This window comes from Crocodylus porosus, unplaced genomic scaffold, assembly GCF_001723895.1.
Source record: "Crocodylus porosus isolate Cpor-Errol unplaced genomic scaffold, CroPor_comp1, whole genome shotgun sequence".
Taxonomy (NCBI): Eukaryota; Metazoa; Chordata; order Crocodylia; family Crocodylidae; genus Crocodylus; species Crocodylus porosus.
Window position 1 is genome coordinate 41,620,530 of NW_017728886.1, and position 20,085 is coordinate 41,640,614.

The 20,085-nt window shown below is 41.7% G+C and overlaps 2 protein-coding genes across 2 annotated transcripts in view; both read right to left on the reverse strand.

Moving 5' to 3' along the window:
• CDK6 (cyclin dependent kinase 6) overlaps positions 1–20,085 on the reverse strand; it is a 369,693-nt gene that overhangs the window by 10,121 nt on the left and 339,487 nt on the right. The window lies entirely within an intron of this gene.
• LOC109308774 (1-aminocyclopropane-1-carboxylate synthase-like protein 1) overlaps positions 14,520–20,085 on the reverse strand; it is a 29,799-nt gene continuing 24,233 nt past the window's right edge. The window contains exons 11-14 of the mRNA XM_019533181.1: positions 19,484–19,625; positions 19,246–19,388; positions 15,664–15,817; positions 14,520–15,366 (exon numbers count right to left, since the gene is read on the reverse strand). Coding sequence (XP_019388726.1) covers positions 15,200–15,366; positions 15,664–15,817; positions 19,246–19,388; positions 19,484–19,625 — 606 coding nt within the window. The 3' untranslated portion in view covers positions 14,520–15,199. The remainder of the gene's footprint in view (positions 15,367–15,663; positions 15,818–19,245; positions 19,389–19,483; positions 19,626–20,085) is intronic.

The following is a 20,085-nucleotide window of genomic DNA, read 5'->3' on the forward strand; positions in this document are numbered from 1 at the left end:
CTGGGGTGACAAGGAACAATGGTAATAAGCTGATGAAGAATAGGTTTAGGTTAGAGATCAGGAGGCAATATTTTACAGTTAGGGTGGCCAAAATCTGGAACCAATTTCCCAGGGAAGTGGTCCTTGCCCCTACCTTGGGCAAATTCAAGAGGAGGTTGGATGATCACCTGTCTGGGGTCTTGTGAACCCAGCAATCATTCCTGCCTGTGGCAGGGGGTCAAGCTAGATGATCTGTTCAGGTCCCTCCTGACTCTAGCTACTATGAAACTATAAAACTATGTGCTCATAGCTTGGTCTTCCTCTGGGCAGCTGGGACTGTTTTCTTTGTGCATCTAAGGTCTTGCTTTTGAGTGTTGCTATGCTCTTAATAAATTTGTTCTCTCCTTAAGAATCTGATCAAGTACACCGACCTAAATGTTATAAGCAGGTACACCTAGCTTCTATAAAACTGCATAGTAGGAGAGCATGTCAGTTGAAGCTGAATATAGTGATAAAACTAAAAGAAAATAATTTTTAGTCTGCTGCACTCACAGCAAGAATTTGCTGAGTAGAGCAACATGCAGGAAATAGAAACATAGCTAGGTTTAAGAGCTCATGAACCTTAAAGTACCCAATTCTTAAGAGTGCCTTACTAATACAACTTGTATGTAAATGTGTGCTAGATCATTAAGTTGGTTTCAAATGCTTAGTTGATTACTGACAGTAGTTTATGAGGGTGAAGAATGCACTGCTTAAGATGGATTATATACAATATTGATTGGGATTCTAAATGCAGTTGCTAAAGAAATGGAAAGAATTCCAAAAGAAAAAAATGTTCACTAAAACTTTATGATATGCTGCTGCAAATTCAAAAAAGTTCCAGAGTTTATTAAATTGACTCCTTTTAACCAATAATACAATATATAATAAGTTTTATGACCTGAAGTGCTTTATAGTATTTTACATAATTGGAAAAAATGCTACATACAGATTTGCAGGTCCTTCGGGTTTTTATCCATTTGTTATATTACAATAGCACCAAAAAGCCTCAGTCAACACTGGGGCCTTATACCAGGTCCTAGAGATAATTCTTAACTTAATGGAAAAGTTTCACTTACTGTGAAGTAAATTAAAAATAAGTCCCTAGGCCAGATCTGAAAAGCAACCAAATCTGCCCCACCACATTACTCTGCCTGGGCATGACAATTAAATATCAAAACTTCTTTAATTACTCTGATTCCTTCAACTAACCAGACAAAATTGCTTTAATCTGCAGTTCACCTCTCCAAACACTATGAAGAGTGAGTGGGGTTTGCAGCATGCCCTGAAAGTCAATTTACTTATGTTATCTGATGGGAGTCAGTTGTAAAGTTAGGGACCCTTCCAATAGCTCTCAAAACTGATTATTATTGTTGTTGTTGTTATTTATATTGACTCTAACTCAGTCTTTTCCACTGCCTCCAGTGCAGCTGTCTGGGCAAGGTGGGGATGGATCACTGAGGCTTGAGAGGACTCCAGCTCTATGCCACCTTCTCAGATTCCACGTGGAAGTAAATAAGCAGCCAGTGCAGAGCACACCTGCAGTACAATGGTGTTTTCCAAGCAGACAGTTGAATTCCACACTAGCTTCAGTTTCCACCTGTATTTAAGATGTAGCTCCATGTTTTAGTGACAGCAAGACCCAAACCCATAGAAACTTGCAACAACATGGCTCTATAAGCAGAATGGTGGCATTTGTCATCTGCCAAAACACTGACAGTCTCCATCCACCTTTGTCAGCCAAAAAAGGTGAGCTAGGAGGTCTAGACCACAGGTCATCACATGACCTGTTTCAAGTAGTACTGTGAGTAATACAGAAATCTGAGATTTGTTTCCCCAGATATAACCTTCCCCCAACCTTCCCCTCGTACTGAGTCCTTACAGTTTTCTTTGCAAAGAAGTAGTTTCCTCACATCAGAAGGGACAAACAGCCACACAAATGGAAGCAGATGAAATTAACCAATGTATGAAGTAAGTATTAAAAACTATAGCTGAGGCAAAGAACATTTCCTTTACCTCCCATATAGGCACTAATAGGAGTTCAATCTGCCACATCCATTCAGCTGTAGTGCAAGATTTTCTCCATCAGTGACTTAGGGACAGATTTTTGGGTGCTGTTTTAGGCACCTAAAGACCTTCCAGGATGTGGACACTACTGGAATTTTCAGAAGCATCCAGGAGCTAGGTCTGCAAAAGGACTTGGGAACCTTGGCTCAGATCCAGTAAAGTGATTTTAGCACCTAAAAACTAAGGACTCATACACATGTAGGGAGGCTGCTCTGATGTGCTGTAATTACTATTCTATAATTGTAATTACTATTATGTAATTGTTGTAATTACTATTCTGTACTTGCAATTTCTAATGAAATAGAAAAAAACATATAGACTTGATTAATCAAGTCTGCTGGAGCATGGTAATGGTAAGTACCATGCTCCAGCATCATGTACCAGTGTCCCCACACAGAAAAATGGCAGCGGGGTGCTTTAAAGCTCATGTGACAAGCTTTAGTTCAAAATGCCCTGCCACCATTTTTCAGTGCAGGGAAATTGATGCATGTGAAGCAAACAATTTGGGAGCTTTAAGTAGCACATCTCTTGGTGCTAATTAAAGCACCCCCCACCCTGCCACGCCGTGCCTCCTAGACCATGTATATAAATGCCCCAAATGCTATTATAGCAACAGTTAAGTGCCTGCCTCCTAGAGTGGAATCAAGAACCTTGAGTTTGGGGCCTACATTCCCTATACAGTGCTTGGGGGAAGTTAGGGATACAGAAGAAACACACATGCTTACAGGAAGATTTTATAGCACACCAAAGCAATCAGTACTATAAATTAAGACACATTAATTTAATTTAACTCCTCACCAGGCCTCCATATCCCCAGTACACGGTAATACAGCTCTGCTGCCTTTGCCATCCTAACATGGACACTAAAACAATGCAGTTGATCCCTCAAATAAGAGCATTCAGGGCAGGTGGCAAATGGCATCTTAACAGTCTATAATCATCACTACCATAGCAACAGCTACCCTTCATCCCCAGTATTTAGGATATTATGTACACAAATGAAAGGCTCCAACCATCCAATAAGAAATTTGCTCTGAAGAGGACTTGCACACTTGCATCCATGCCTTCTCATGACAATTAGAAACAAAGTTTCAGCCCTTATTTAAATCAATATCAACAGTGAACCACAGAGAAATTTTAGCAAAGGCTTTCAAGCCACAGAATTACTTAGTTGATCTAGAAAAAAAATCCAAAATAATATGACTGATATATCCTTTGCTACAATTTTCATCCAGGTAACTACAGCTATACTGTTTATCATGATATACTGTTTCTCATTTTGGAAACACGAAAAAATCACAACATTCTTGGCTAGGGAATCCAGGTTAGACCATGATACTTATTAATATTGCAGTTTTTACTACCTGATAAGGAATGAAATAGAAAAAAAAAACCCCATAGAGACATCTACTGACTGATAATCAAAAGCATTCAGATGGATACAACTGTTGTCATGAGCTTTGTTTTAGTACATTGTTCAACATTCCTTTTTTGCAGTAGCATTTGGTATAGTTTGCTTTGATGAAGGATGGAGTCACTGGAACTTGTGAGTCCAAGCACTGTACTTACATGAAAAATGCTAATTAAAATTACCAGAAATTTTAGATAGGTGCTAAGAATTGGAATGACCACTGAGATCAGAACCCAGAACTGGGTAGGTGATCTCCCCCTGAGCATAATAAATATACTAATGTTGTCATCAACTGCTCCTAAAAACACATCTATGACTAAATACTCCATGTTTTTCAAGGATGGTGAATAAACAATGTGCAACAATGAGAGTGAAATCTTGAAATTTCTAAAGCTGACCTAAGCTACCTCTCTCTGAGATAAAGTCTGAAATATACCACTTACAGATCAATAAAATATAAGTCTGTTTGAATTAGAGCCTTACCCTGGCCTCCAAATATGATGCATACCTGTGGGAGAGCTTCTAACAACTGCACATGTGGCTGACAGACTCGTCTCAAAAAACTACTTTGGGATAAAGGGATAATTTCGTTCTATCACCAATATCTTGCCAGTTAATTGACTGAACTGTATTTAACTAGTCAAATACCTAACCCTAGTTCTATATACCCTTCAGAAAGGTCACAGCTACAGAGAGAATGTCCTAGAGTCAAAAAAGTTAGTGAAATATAGTTGAATAATACTTCTCTTCCCTTTAGATTTCCCTGATGCCAAACTGTACCAGTATGCAATTAATGGGCACACTACAAAACCAGGTTAATAAACCTTTAGAGTTTAGAGCACATGGTGACCAACTATCTGACCTTTTTATCTCAGTCACTAGGAATGGAAATTACTATATAAAAGCGATCAAGGCTGTTATTAAGGTATTTATCATACAGCCTCCTACAACTTATAGTTTCATCTGCCTTAGAGAAGGACTTTAAGCCATTAGGTCTTCATCAGTACTGAAGCCTTATATCACAGCAACCTTTGGTTTAACTTTGGCTTGGTTGGTTAACTACTGTTTGTTTTATCTCTAGGGAGCAGAAGCAAGGCTAGAGAAAAAAGCAGACTTATAGGCTGCTCTTAAGGAGAGCAAGAAGCATAATGGAGTGGGAGCTGTGTACCACAGACTATGGGAGAAAGGCTGACCTTATCTGGGTTTTCTGTGGACTAGAGCAAGGCGTGAAACTGTAGGAGAGGATGTTGGGCAGGGATATTTACAGGAATTCAGTGATACTTGGTAGAATTTATCCTGCATGACAGATGTGCAGGAATACAGATTTAATTTCTGGATACCCTATTTGGTTAAAGGAACTATTCAACCATTTATATATACTGATGCTGCTTTAAGCATCTCCTCAAAATGTATTAAGGGAAAATTAAGGTATTTTGTGGTAGGAAAAACACAGACTTCAACAATATACTTACAATTATCAGGGGAATACCTAAGTTTTTTAATTCTTTTCAAGCAGTTGCAACCAGAGCAATAGGTACACTAGGAGGAAATTAAAGCCATTTGAATGACAATTTAAACCAAATAAACAGGTGACAGCTGCCAATACATTCAATTACTAAAGACACAGCATTAAAATTTCACATGTGAATCATTATCTACATAAACTGCAGTAGTCTGCATATTTTTGTTAGTGAAATAAGCTCTTGGTTATACAAGCCCCTATTGATTTCCACATTGCAGTCAATCTAGAATCTAATTTTTCTGAGATCTGACATTTTGGATGAGTCACATGGATTCAGATTTATGCTGTTCCAGGGTTTCTGTTTTTAATATGCTGTACTTTCACTAGGTGATTTGGCTGGGTAAGGCGACAGCTGCAGTCTGACAGCAGATCTATGCAGCTCTTTGGGACCACAGGAAAAGATGTAAAAATTAGTCTTGCAGAAGTGGCTTTTATATATGCCCATGTACATTCTGAGAAGCAACTTTTCTGTCTATGCAAGTGATGGAGCTTTACATGACTACATTGGCAAGGTTCTTTGGGTAGATGTAATATCTTTTATTAGACCAACTAAATAGTTGGAAAAATGTTCTTGCAAGCTTTTGAGCACAAACACCCTTCCTCAGGCAAACTGATTCCATCTCCCTGTGCCTGAGGAAGGGTGGTTGTGCTCAAAAGCTTGCAAAGAACATTCTTCCAACTATTTAGTTGGTCTAATAAAAGATATTACATCTACCCAAAGAACCTTGCCTGCCTACCGGCACAGCTACAACCAACAACCCTACATTACTAAATGTTTATTACATACTGGTCCCTATTCTAATACCTGATCACTTTCTTTCTTATTTCTCCTACCCCCGTCTATCTATTTACCCAATTATCATGGCATATAAGTACTCCACTCAGGACTCTGCTTCCCCTCCAAGGATCCTGATCTCTCTTCTGGGGGCCACATCATAGCACTACTTTATGAGAGGCAAAGGAGAGATGAAAGCCATCCAGATCCTGTTTTTTTCCAGTGCTATGTAAAGCATGGCTGCCTATCTGCTGGCCTCCAGAAAACTCCCCAGTGGCATGCATTCCCCTTTGCAGGTATGAGGAAATACAGCACAGTCCTTCAAAACTCAAGTTTGTTCTTTTGTCAGCAGGCAGTTCACATCCTCTCAGGTTAATAAGCAGGTTCAGTGCAAGTCCCCATATTTCCCCTTATCAACAATCCTGTTCTCCATCTGGTGGCCAAATTTGCTAACTGCAGCTGGGTCTCAGCCTCTCTCCTTTTCTCTGAATCCTGGTTTTGATATCCTCTCCATGGTTGGTACAGGAAGCCAGCCCTCCTCTGGTTCCAGCCCATGGATCCTGTGTGCTGTCTGCCTCACCTCTTCTCCTAGGAACTTTCTATCACTTGGCTCTGGAGCCTTTGAGTCCAGTCTTCAGGCCCCCTTCTTTTCTGACAGATTTAGCAGCAACATCCTCTCCTGCTGCTTCACTCCTTGTTCCAGTCCACAGAACACCCCAGACAAGGTCAGCCTCTCTCCTGTAGGTCTACGGCAGACAGGTCCTACTCCATTATGCTTCCTGCCCTCCTTAAGAGCAGCCTAAGAGCAGCCTATCTGTTCTCTTTCTCCTCTGGCCTTTCTTCTTCTCCCTAGCAGATGTAACAAACCAATTATTTCTTTTCATTATTCTCAGTAAAATCCAAGAATTGAGTCTTCCAAAAAAGAAAGGGAGAGATGGGGAACAGGGAAGAGGACGTAGATCAGGAATATATTCCCATGTTACAATCCCACCAGCCAGCAGTGTGAGGAGGGAGAACAGCAAGAGATGAGGAAGAGTGGGGAGCAGCAGTACTGACTAGTACTAACCAGCCTGAGGAGGACAACTTACTGGCCCTGTGAATAAACAGTTCATGATACTTAGGTGAAACAGGAATTTGATTTGTCGTTTCCAGGTACTTACAAAGCCATAAACTAAATACATCAAATTATCTGCAGTGTAGTCCTAGAAAAGAAAAAAGAGATTGCAAAATCATATGAATGCAAACTACTTTAGGCAAGATAAAGCTCTCAGTTCCATTTACGCATCTCTCTTGACCTCAAGGCAGCTATAGGAGTTTAAATGCATAGAAGCCTTTATTTCTGTCCAGGGGTGTAGGTTGTAGCCATGTCCAACTATTTCAGTTGGTCTAATAAAAGATATCATATTCACCCAAGAACCTTGTCTGCCTTTATCTGTGTCCAGTATTTCTTCCTGGCATGGACAGATATAATACTTAGAATGTTTTAAGTACTCTTTAAACCGCAAGAGTCTAGACTGGGGGTAGGCAACCCCTGGTACAGGTCTCAGAGCATGACAAGCAAAGGCATTTTGCTTGGCACATGCTCCATGGGGCAGACAGCGGGGAAGGGGCCAGGGCTGCACTGACTCAACAAGGATCAGGCCCCTCACAACTCCACCGCTGTCTGCCCCTGGCATACCAACATCTTACAAGTCAAGGATTCAGCTGTATTTGTGACTCTGCCCAAAAAGGTTGGTGACCCCTGGTCTAGATATGCATACCATTTTAGATTAGTTTAAACTTCCTGGAACATTTCAAAAGCACACCAGGAAAATCACATACTATTTTGAGCCGGTCTTCCTTGTTCATTTCATCAGATGTTGTGAAAGAAGGTACACAAAACAGTAAATTCCCCACTCATTGGCTATGTCTACATATGCATATTAATGTGAAGCAGTAAATACTGGAGCTTATTGCTCCAGGTGTGCTGTTGGCTTGTGCGTCTGGGTCACAGCACAGCACATTGAGTCGGGTTGAGTCAGATCAGCCCCAGCTAGCAGGGGGCTGTAGGGGTCAGCCTGCCAGCCTGGGACTGCTTCCCCCAGCTCCATGTGCTGTGGAGGGGCTGGGTGGGGCATGAGGGTGCTTCTATGTAGGGCTAGCCAGCAGGCAGCTCTCACACTGATGCACCCTCATGCCCCAGTCAGCTGGGTCAGTGTCTACATGTGCAGTGCTGCAGAATAAATTAGCTTACTCCAGCCTAATGGGGGTGCATGTATGGACGCAGGATGTTTACTGCACAGCTAAATAGTCTACTGCACAGTAAACCTCTTGTGTAGATGGACCCAGCATAAAGTAAATTAGCCCATTAACCAATTAACCATTAACTGTTAATTGTTCCTTGCCCTCTCTGCTACACTCTTGCAGCTAGGGAGTTCTTGGTGAGGGAGGGGGGAGAGTTGCAGAGCACCCAGCCTCCTGGGAACCACAAGCAAGTTCCCAGCACCTTGCATCCCCTTTACTCCAAACTCCTGTCCCAATCTAGGTCTTCTTGTACCTCTAGAGGAATCCTGGGGAAACTCTGGGCACTGACCCCTGGAAGACGTAATGGTCTGGGTTTTCTCTACCACCCCCTGGTGGTGTTTTGGCAGCAATGCAGTCCCTAAAATACAAGGGTTCTATCTAGAACCCTTCACTGTGCACATGTGGACACTTCTGTCCAGGGACAATTATGAACCAGTTCCAAATTAGCAGCATTCTTGGAATGGTTCAAATCCATCTTTACCATAAGCAGTTCACTGAAGACTAACAAGCAGCTAGTGATGAATGTAACTAATAATGCTGCATGGTAGTCAAAGAAGTTGCACATGCTCATGGGTAGGCCTGATCTTGCCCTCATTCTTCACCAGCCTGCTTAAGTCCTGCTCTATAGCAGAGACCTTGTTAGGTAGTCCCCACACTGGAGGGTTGAGTGGTCCCTCCAGGATAAAAATCTGTGGTAATGCATAGTGGAATGATGGAGAAAGCATTTCCAGCCATTGTAAAGAGATGCCTATTTACTTGGACTTTGGGCAAAGGATCAGAATTTGGCCTTTCATCTCAATGCGTAATGTCCCCAACCACCAGTGCACTTCTGAAATAGTAAGAAGACATGAGAGAAATAAAAAACACTCTGTTTTTATAACAGGTAGCATTGTAATTCAATGTATTGAATTCCCATAGCTAGTCTGCCCTTGCCAAAGAGGAAGACTGTTTCTCAGAGGCTTCTCAGTTTTGTGGCTCCGACAGAGCTGATCAAAGGAACAAGTAAATGTAAGACAGGAAGAAAAAAACTGACAGTTGTACAAAACGAAGAAGTGCATTACTCAAAGCAAGTGAGGCCTAATTTTCATGGGTGAGCTCTCTCACATCATGAGAAGTGCTCTTTCTCAAAACGAAGCTACGTTGAAGATGATGAATGGAACGTGTCTGAGTATGCAGGAACTCCAAGTTAGTGAACTTTCTTATTTCATACTTCTTTCTTAAGGACTGCCTGTCTTCACTGTCCATATGTTCTGAGTGGACTTCTGGACTACTTGAATGCTCATAAAAATGTTTGAGCAAAATATAGCTGTTACTTTATGGAACTATCATATTTTAATGCGGTTGTGATAGAAAATAATGGCTGAAATAGGCAGATCTTTCTTTTACTGTTTGACTTCTAAAGCAGTATTGAGTGCAATGAATAATACTAAATGAGCAGTACTGTAGTGACTGCATCACCTTCTTTTGTTCATGAGGATCCATCCTTAACAAAAAGGATTCTGACTATCTATCTTCAACATTATCATCGCTGTCTACAGTTTCAGAGTTATCTGCTAATGATACCAGTGTTCCAGTCAAATGATCAAATGGGTATACTATATACAAAGAGCAGGGATATCACTGTTTTATTGCTAATGCTGTTGAAATTTGGAAGGAACTGAGGGAGACCTTGAAAAGAGAAATACGTAATGACAGAGTTAACCTGTCCACCCAGCTGTGTGCCCTACCCATGGGGTCCCAGGCAAGTCTCCATGGAGACTCCCCCTGCTCAGTCTGGTGTCCCTGGCAGTGGGTGCAGGGTGGACAGGCTGTGGTGCCAGGGCAGAAGGGCCAGTTCCAGTGGTGACACTAGCAGTGGCAGCAGGAAGGAGGTGCTGTCACTAGGGCTGCCAAGAACTTGAGTCTGGCCACCACCCTGCCCCAGCCACAGCCCCAGCCCCACTGCATGGCCAGGGGTGGCAGGGCTGGTTGCATGTACCATGGACCAGGCAGGGATGAGGGACCCACCAAGGGCCAGATAAAATTCCTTGGCAGGCTAGATCCAGCTACACGCTGTATTTTGCTGTAAGGCAAGGAACCATCCTCTCTTCTTTGAATGATCACCTATTCAGATTTAACTCTTGAGGACTAGCAAGTAACATCCCATGTTCAGAGATGAGAAAGAGCCTTACTTACAATGGAGATGCTTTCATGTAGTCTAGATACTAGAAATAAGGCACAGTGAGCTGCAAAAGAATGGACTGCTGCTTACATATCTGAGTCAATGGGACATTGTTTAAAGAGGTGGTGGAGTTCACTTAGGCATCAACTGAATGTGACCTGAGGTGATCTTTGCTAATAAAAAGTTGGTGGATATGCAGTCTGACACCCTCCATCTCAGACTGTCCCTTTAAGGGTACCAGTAGTCCCCTTATCCTTTTTACAACCACAGAAAATACACTTGGGAAGGATCTAATTGACTTAATCCTGTGCAGTAATGTATTGTTCTCACTACAAGAAACTCTGGTTAATTCCCAGGGGATAATATGCAGTTATTCTAATGCCTTACCAGGGAGCCATCCCAATTATCAACTCCAGATAACTGCTTACTGCTGGATTATATACCATTCTTTTGATTCCCCTGGGTCACATCTACATGCTTTGCAAGGCATGGAGCGTGATGTGATGCAAGCGCACAACAGTAACGAGCTACTGAGCAGTCAGTGTCACCTAAAAGCCATTTGGTGACGGTGCTGCACAGTAATTCCAGTTACTGCACAGTCATTTAATACTACTGTGCAGCATCTAATGGAGATGTAGTCCCAGAGCAGCAAATTAACTTACTGTGTTCATTATATCTGTAGCTTTGTTCCCACTAGTGACTAATGAGGTTTCAGAAGTGGAAAGGTGGACTAATGTCAGATGAAAAGGCAGATGGAAAGGTGTATTAATGACAAAGTATAACAGTATCATAACGAAGAACTTCAGATGAGGCCTGTAGGTGACCTATCCTTACAGAAAGCAACATAGAAAGGCTGTTAAATGAAACAAAGAAACCACACTTTACCAGAAGCAGCAATGGGTTAGTTTGGCCCAACTCTGGTACATCTGTGTACATCAGGTACTTCAGTGGGGTTTCGATTGGCTGTTAAACTGCCAAAAAAGCCCCACTAAAGCATCTGATCTATACAAGCATTGGGCGAGCCAGGTCCAGCTAATATAATATCTCTTCTGGGCATGTGCTGGGCTCAGTACAGGAGTGCCACTGAGTTTAAAGTAAAGCACCATTTTGGAGGGTGGGGGTTTAGATGTCTGTAAGCAGCCTTTGTGGCCATTGTCTGGGAAGGACTAAGCCTTGCACAGTGAAAGAAACTCTACCGATGCCCTGAATCTAGATAGTTTACCAATGGGCAAACTAATTTTATCTAGATAACTATCAAATAACAACTGGAACAACAATAGCTCTAAGCAAACTTTTTGATTATGAAGAGACACACCTCATGGGAATGTTTTTTAGTCACAGTGGGTGTGTCTCTACACATGCCATTAGTGCACAGCAATATACTGCGGAGCTTATTGCTCTGCAGTTTATTGCTCCAGGGAAGCTCCTGGGATTGCTGTTTACATGTGCACCTGGACTACACATTGAGCCAGGTTGCAGCAGTCCTGGCTGATGGGGAGCATGTGATCAGCCTGCCAGTCCAGGGCTGCTCCAGCTGGGCTCGATGTGCTGCAGAGGGGCTGGCTGGGGCATGAGGGTGCTTCAGTATGGTGTCTAGCCAGTAGTATTTACAAGTACTACCCTGCTGCAGAGTTTATTAGTTTTGTGTGCCCTAATAAGGACACAAATGTAGAAGCTGAAATGTTTACTGTGTCAACTGCACAGTAAATGTCATGTGTAGACACAGCCAGTGGTAAAAAGGAAGATGGCTACAATCGCTGTGACATTAAACCCTAGGATGGACAGAAAGGCTCCCAGAGGCCAAGTGCATCTAAACAACTGTATGCAAGTGTATTGACATGCATGCTGGCTTCATGTTGGAGGTGAAGTCTCCATGAGGATTAAAGTGATATTATTTTCTAAAACTCTATGCAGCTAATAACTTGAAGGAAATTATGATGAAAAGTAAGCATATAAACATAGGCACAGGAACTTGTATTTTAAATATCTATTTACATAATGCCAACAATATATGATTATAGATTTTTAATCATATGCTAGTATTAATAGTACTAACAATAGCATATTTAAATAATTTCTGTATGCAAGCCTAAATGTGCTTCAAATAAAGGTACAAATCCGACAGAATTTGAAAAAATATTGGTCACTCCTATGAAACACACAGTGAAACATACTATGTTATGTAAAGCAATTTTCAATAAAGCAATAGTCAAATAGAAGAAAAAACTTTTTGACAAGGTGGGGTAATAACTGTGAATCAGAAATCACTGAGGTATGGGAGACCATTTGGAACAATGGGTCTCATGCATCCCTGTACATGATAATAAAATTTTAAAATCCTTTATTCATGGTATCTCACCCTACTTAAATGCATTTATGGTAAAAAAACAGGCAAATGTGGGAGGGAGCATGGTCAGCTGGGAGGGACTCTATTGTGTGATGGAGGTGTTACTGTTCTGGAAGAAGGCTGGAGGCATGGTGAGGAAAATAACAGGATGCCAACGGTCAGATAACCTCTTAGTTTTTTTTATTAAATCTTCTCAACAACTCTGCAACGTAAGTGTCATAGGGAATTGATCACACTTCTACTAGTAGCTCAAGAATTAAAATTGCAAAAGCATAAAAGAAAAGTGACACCTCTAGAGTCACTGACGGGGTTGAAAAAGTTTGGGATATTTTAGTAATGGAAATATCCCATCAAGTCAGTGTTCTACAAGGGAGAGGCAAAAAGATGCTTACTAGATAGAGAATGTGGTGGAAATTTTTGGGATTTGCTAAAAAAGAATATTCTCTTGCCTTTCAAACAGAAAATTTATAAACTTTTTTGAATACTGAAGTGGAAGTTCTATGAGCAAACACTTAAGAATAAATTTTGAATAAACTTAACAATTAAAAGCAGAGATGGGAAGATAATGAGATTTTTGTTATGCAGAGTTATAGGGAAAATGAAGGAGCAAGTTATTGTATAGGGAGGAAGAAACATAGGCTTGGCATCAATGGAAACAATTAAAGAACTGTTAGAGCAGGCAGAAGGGAACACAAAACTTCCATGGACATTGACTTGGATTGTGGTAGCACTGTTGATAGAAGATTAATGTTGTCTGTGTATGTTTTGGAGTACTGGATGTGTTTTTGAATGCTAAATGTTATTTTATGGATTAGACTCAATGCATTTAAAAAAGAAAAGAAAAAGGTATAATTAATTGTACAATATGTGATCATTTTTAAATACAATTTTAAATGTTAAACCTTTGATTATTATGTAAAAGTCAATTATATTTCAACTAAAGATCAAGAAAGATGATTAGCAGTGTTCAGACTGAAGTGTGCTGTTAGACTTACTTCTATTTTTCTCCTGTATAACACCAGTGACACCTTTTCCTTTTTCTCACCTTGCTACCTAGCAAGGGAGGGCAGCGAGCACACAGAAGTCTTTCTCTTCCAGTACCTAGTGCTAGAGTGGCACCCGGCAGAAATACTCCGGGCTTAACCCCAAGAACAGAAATGCTCTGTCAGTTTGGGGAGTAGTGTTTCTGCAGCCTGGTTGTTGCAAGTTGGTGAGGATAAAACATTTTGCTGATATGGAGTGCTCACCCACTTTGCAAGAGGACGGCAGTAAATATTCTTGTGGACATTGAGACTATTATATGGTTTCCTATGGTTCCAGGGAATCAGACACAATGAACCATCGGGTAGTTTTTTGAGTCCTACACAAATCCTTTTTCCTATTTGGGATGTGCAAATCCTGTAGACCAGAGTTGTGGAAGTCAAAAATGAGTTGGCAGCCAAATCCAGCCTGCAGGGCTTGGTGCAGGCCCAACAACTTACTTTCAAATCCAGACTGCTGGGCTTCTTGTTGCAGCTGCTACAGCTGCTGTGTCAGTATGACCAGCATATATTGGTTAATGTCACCGATTTGCGCACCAAATGGTAACTGAAAATCAGAAATTTGGTGGCAAATAAGGGGCAGAGTAGCATTAACCCCATGCTCTCAGTGCCAGTGACACTGACAGCAGCTGTGGTAGCAGCAGTGAGAAGCCCCATGGGCTGGATTAGCAAGTGAGTTTTTTTGCCAGAGAAGCACTATGGATCAGATGACCCACTTCCAGGGGTCAGATGTCTGACAACCCTGCTATAAATCGCACTTTTGTGATTGCAACACTTCCCTCTCAATCTCTACTAAAGAAGCAAACTCTGAATTGAAGTTTGCAAATACAGGTTAATAAGTGTACAATCCCAAATACGCTTACCTTTCAAGTGAATGCACACCACATACATCCAGCTGTCTTTATGTTTTATGTTAAAAACTTATCCAAAAGAACCTATATTTTTGCAACAAAGATGCAACCATGGCAATATAAAAATAAACACTTTTACACATCTGGAAGGGAGTACAGAAGCCAAAAAGCTGAACATTTTCTTAGAAAGTATTTATATCGGTATGCGTATTCAAAAAGCTGTGCGGATGTTTGAATTTTCTTACAGTTCTTACAGGGATATAGAAAAAAAAACACAATTTGCCAAGTGACAAAATTTAGCAAAACCTGACAATCAGAACCAATCAGATAACCCAACATTTTCAGTTTCTGATTGAAATATAAATATACTCCCCCAATACAATATGCAGTCTCTTTCTATTATGTCCAAAATGCCTTAAGCCCCTGATTCATCAATGCAGATAAGCATGTGCTTAAGACTCACTGATTTGTAGCAATATTCCATGCCTAAAGATAAGAGTGCACATAAGTGATTTGCTGAACAGACATAAAGAGTCTGGAAACCTGCTAGGTTTCCTAAAATTCTGTTTCAGTAGCCTAGTTTGCAAAAAGAGTAACCACAGGTTACAGCTAAGTGAGACTGTTATGGAAAGTTACAGCCAAATTAACAGGGTGAAGTCTTACATAGTTGATGTAAACATAAGCATGCTATATCATGTTCAATCTGTAAATTTCATATAAGGCTTTAATAGACAACAATTTTTTTCAGGTGAGAAACTTCATCTATTGGTGTGTTGCCATGGGTGGCTATAGGGTCATGTTCTGAATTAGGTAACTCGTCTTCTACAGATGTTTTATTTGCAGCTGGTTCTGTAATTTCAGTATGCAACATCTGCTCCAGTCTCTGAATACCTGCAGAAAGGAAAATATGGTTATTAAAGTTTTCTCCCCACCCCACTGCAACAGAAACAAGGTTGGGTTTTTAGATGGCAATACCCATATATTTAAAACAGCTTGTCTGAATATTAACTTTGCAATAAAAAACTTTTTCATATGCTGCAGATCCCTTTCTATAGTTTTCCAACTGGATGTACAGACCAGTTTGAGAACCCTAGGGATTAGGAGTTCTGAATGGACTCTCACATTTGTCCCTTTTTAATCAAACACGCACACTGGTTTATCATAAACTAAGAGTAAAACTCAACTTACACAAATACATCTTATCTGCAGAATCTGAGAAGACCAATCTAAACCATCCAGGCTCAGAGCAGTAAAAGGCTTTTCCAGGACTAATGAGGAGTTTTTCATGAAGCAGCTTCCACCATAACTCCATTTCAGCTTCAAAAGTCTGTGATTTTAAGAACTAAAACACGGAAGATACAAATTACATTAAAGGATGCAACAAAATCAAACTCACAACCGCTTGCAAATTGTACTTCAAATCAAGGCTTGAAGGATGAGATAAGTCAGAGCAGTCAAGCACTTGCACAACCCTGCAGAGGTTTAGGCATCTCTGCAAGTAGAATCTGAAGCTTTCTGATTAGCAGTTTCTTTGCCCAGTATATTGCAAAGGAATTATACTGCAAATCCAGTCCTTTCAGTCTACAGTGTTAGATTCACACTCTGCTGCTAAGGATACCATGTAGGTGTTACCAGGTCCCACATGACAGTTCACATTTCTGCAGCTAGATTGGTACCAGCAGCTAGGCTAACCCTTAAGTAGCTGCAGATTGCAGTACAGCTTCTTAGTGCTGCAATAAGCAGAGCGGCTACAATTTTCTCAAGGTTTTCTGAGAAAACAGCTTGTCTTCTTATTTGCATGTGGGAAGGAACTAAAGGTCAACAGTTGATTGATTTAGCTCATTCACCTCTAATGCAGTGTGGGCAGCTTACCAGCCTAAATGAAAGCAGTGCCCAGGTTCTAGTCTACATCCACAGCCAGGCCAGCTAGCCCAGGTTTAAAGCAAACCTGGGTGAAAGGACTGTATGTGGAAGCCAGGTGAGGTAACCGTTAAAGACAATGTATTGGGGTTATGTGTCTGCTAGGAGAATTACCACTTGCCTGATAGAAAGTAGGAACATACAACCATTTGTTCAATTTCTCCGGAGGCAAACATGCTCCCTCAGGTGGAAAGTTCTTATGGGTTGAAACCTGGAAGACCCCCCCTGCAAGAGAAACTCTCACTTCACACTAATAAATGCCTGTATGCTCCCCTCACAGTCCAGTCTAGGACAGAAGTGGAGCAGTGGGGATTGCTCAGCCTGGTCCCAGGCAAGTCTGCAGGATGGGAGTGGAACACGGTAGGCAGGAAAGATTCCCTGATCTGAAGAAGAGCAGGGAGTCTTTTCCTGCCACTCCAGTCCATCTAGGAATGGGACTGGAACAGCCACTACTCCCCACATCTTCCCCAGACTGGGATCATCATGGTTTTGGGAAAGTGCAAGGAATCATAAGAGGGGGTGGCTGCAGGCTGCATGCTTGTACTGTGCCTTCTCCAGGCAGTATTTTTAGCAGTAAAAATTTTTCAGATATTTCCACTGGTAGAAATGAACACACTTCTACCTAACGTTACCTTGGGTAGAAGACCCATTTAACTGTATAGTGAAGGCACACCCCATTAAAGAAAAGCCTGCAGTGACTGGATACATTATTTTCTCCCAATTTCACTCTAGTTATTTTGTATCTTGTGCCAATGGGCCATATGCTTGAACTGCCACATGCAGTTAGGGTCTCCTATCCCCTCCTGCACTCTTCTCTTCTTTGTCTGTCCATTGAGCTAATTCTCTGTCAGCATAACCTGACAGAGTAGATATAACCAAAGTTAGTAGCAGGGATCCTGTTTTTTCCTCATTAAAAAAAAATCACAAATTCTCTAATAAAAAAAATTAAATTGCAAAATCTCTTCTAAAACCCCCCAAACCCATGATTAAAATTAAAGGCCCCACACAGCCCTCTCCCCCCCCGTGCTCCTCACTCCCTCCACAACAGTCCCCCAACCCTACTGGTGCCCCTCACTCCCCCCACAACAGCCCCCCAGCCCTGCTTGTTCTCCTTGCCCCCCACCCACAGCCCCTACCCCCTAGCCCTCAAGGAGGGGGCCCCCACTGGACCACTCCGGGTCGTGTGCCGTCAGCTGGGCATCCACTCCATGTGGGGCTTTCCCCAACACCTCCCTGCTCCCTCAGCCAGCTTCCCACAGGAGTGTCCACCCAGCTGGCAGCATGTGGGTTCAGAGTGGCACGCTATCAGCCCTTCAGGGAAGACGTACATGGAGATGCGGAGCCCACTGAGGCCAATGCTGTTCACAGTCCATGTGCTGCTGACTGGGTGGGCGCTCTATGTCTTTCTGTAACACCTCCCCACTCCCTTAGCCCCTAGCCAGCTTCCCTCCCAGCCCTGCCAGTGCCCCCCAGCTTTGACCTGCAACCCCTCAACCCTCTGCAAGCCCCATTTTCTTTCCTGAAGCCTGTGAGGTAAGGGAGCCTGAGCCAAGCCTTGGGTGAGTGAGAGCCTCCGGCCCCTTCCTCCCCCCACTCCAGAGAGGGTTGGGGTTTCCCGCCCTTTTTGCAATCAGCTCTTGCAGGCTGGAACTCAATCAGGCTGCAGAGCTCTTTGCAAAACCAGGAAATCTACAGGTTTCTCTGCTAAAAGGTAAAATCCATTTTTTCTCTGATAAAATTGGAAAATTCATGGATTTCTCTGTTTTTCCGTGGGAAATGGAAAACCCAGATCCCTGGTTGGTAATAATGTGACTTTAACTACCATCAAATTTTTGAGTTTGCTTTATCCCTTTTCTACCTCATCCTTGTTTTCCCTATTCCAACTGTAATTTCTTTAAGAAAGGGACAGTCTAACTCTGTTTCTAGTGTCCAGGTACAATGTCAATCCCTTCTTAGACACTTCCTAAACACTACTGTAAGAAAAAAGAAAACACAATGCAAAAAACTGTCTTATGTTACTATTTTAGTTCTCTGGTTAACTGTTCTGTGTGAATACATGGTTTACTAACAGTCCTAGAGATGGACATCCCTCTCTAGAAAACTGCCTCTTTGGTGCAGGCAGTAACAATTCATGCTTCTTCACCAACCTGTTCTAGCTGAGCCATAAATGTTAATGCAGTGTGTCCCTCTATATATACATGAGGCTCATCCATAATTCTTACATAAGTGATTAAGTTTCATCCTTGCTTTACAAGTTCGTAAAAACAAAGCTGAGAGGTTAGGCACCCTGCCTATCACAGCAACACTTTTGCAGCGCAGGAAGCATAACCCCTGACTCAAGTATAGTTCAGCACCCTTTCCTCTGTACTTGAAAGCCTTTTAGAATTAAATATGCTATTTTAGATAAAGACTTGTTAGAAAACTGCCTTAACTGGATCACCATCTACTACTAGACCTTGCGTCTATCAAAAAAAGAAGCAATTTCTAGACTGAAACTATGAAAACACAGCAGGCCCTCTAGTACTGGAATATATAAACTGTAAGCAATGTTTGGCTGCCTATATATGTACTCAGAGGTGGGAGGGGGGCTGTTTCTGAACAGCTGCTCTAATTAAAATGGCTCACCATCAGGTGTATTAAGCCTCACCCTCCCCAGTTTCAAAATGGCCATGTGGGTGCTTTAACTAAAGCTTATTCAACATGGTTTAAACACTGGCATTTGAAATGTGGGGGTGCTTAATACATGATGGTGAGGCAGAGTGTTCTAATGAGAGTGTGAAGAAGCACATCTATAGGCAGCCTTTATTTTTCAGCTACTCATCTCCATCCCTTCCCAGGTGCTCTACATACTTTTCTGAAATCTGCCCAAACATAAAGTCCTCCAGAGCTTTTGAGAACAGGTATTCCAATCTCCGAAAGACCATCCACAAGAATGTTCTGCGCTTCCTTAAGTCTTTTCTTGTTTGTAGGAAGAAACACATTATCCAACCAATCTAGCAAAACAAGAAAAAGGATGAAAACTAATTATTTCTGAGTATTAATTGAACAATTAAATAAAGAAAATGAAAATATTTCTGGTTCTGCTAACCTCTGTCACTAAGGAATTGGCTAAGAACATATTGAACAGGTCCTGGGCATCCATGAAAAACAGCCAGCTGATTCACAGCTTTCCGAATTTCATGACTTCTGGTGTATAACACTCCAACTCTGATACCACTCATACCAAAATCCTTGGAAGGCAAAAGGAAAAAAAGTTACATTGAGGTGTAACGCTTCAGATTTACTAGGTACCTGTATCTTAAATACTTAAGTAATATTAAACAAAGCTCCAATCTTGTCCCACATAAGGATGAAGAATGTGTTAGAAGAGAGTGAGAAACATATCTCATTCTGAGATTTAAAAGATAATTTTTAAAAAAACATTCTGATTAATATATGAACATTTTATTTTGCCAGTTGCTGGATAGCTTCCACTGACATTCAGATATAACTGACAGATGACAGAAAATCATCTAGGACAAGGCTGTCGAACTGGCAGGTGCCAAGCCACATGTGCTGCTTCACCTACTGCTTTTTGCCCCCACTCCAGGGGAAGGGCAGCAGGCCACAGAGTGGCCAAGCAAGTTTGCAGCGTGGTATGGTGCAGCAGGAAGCATGCACTATGTGATGAAGGGGGGGTGGGGATATGAA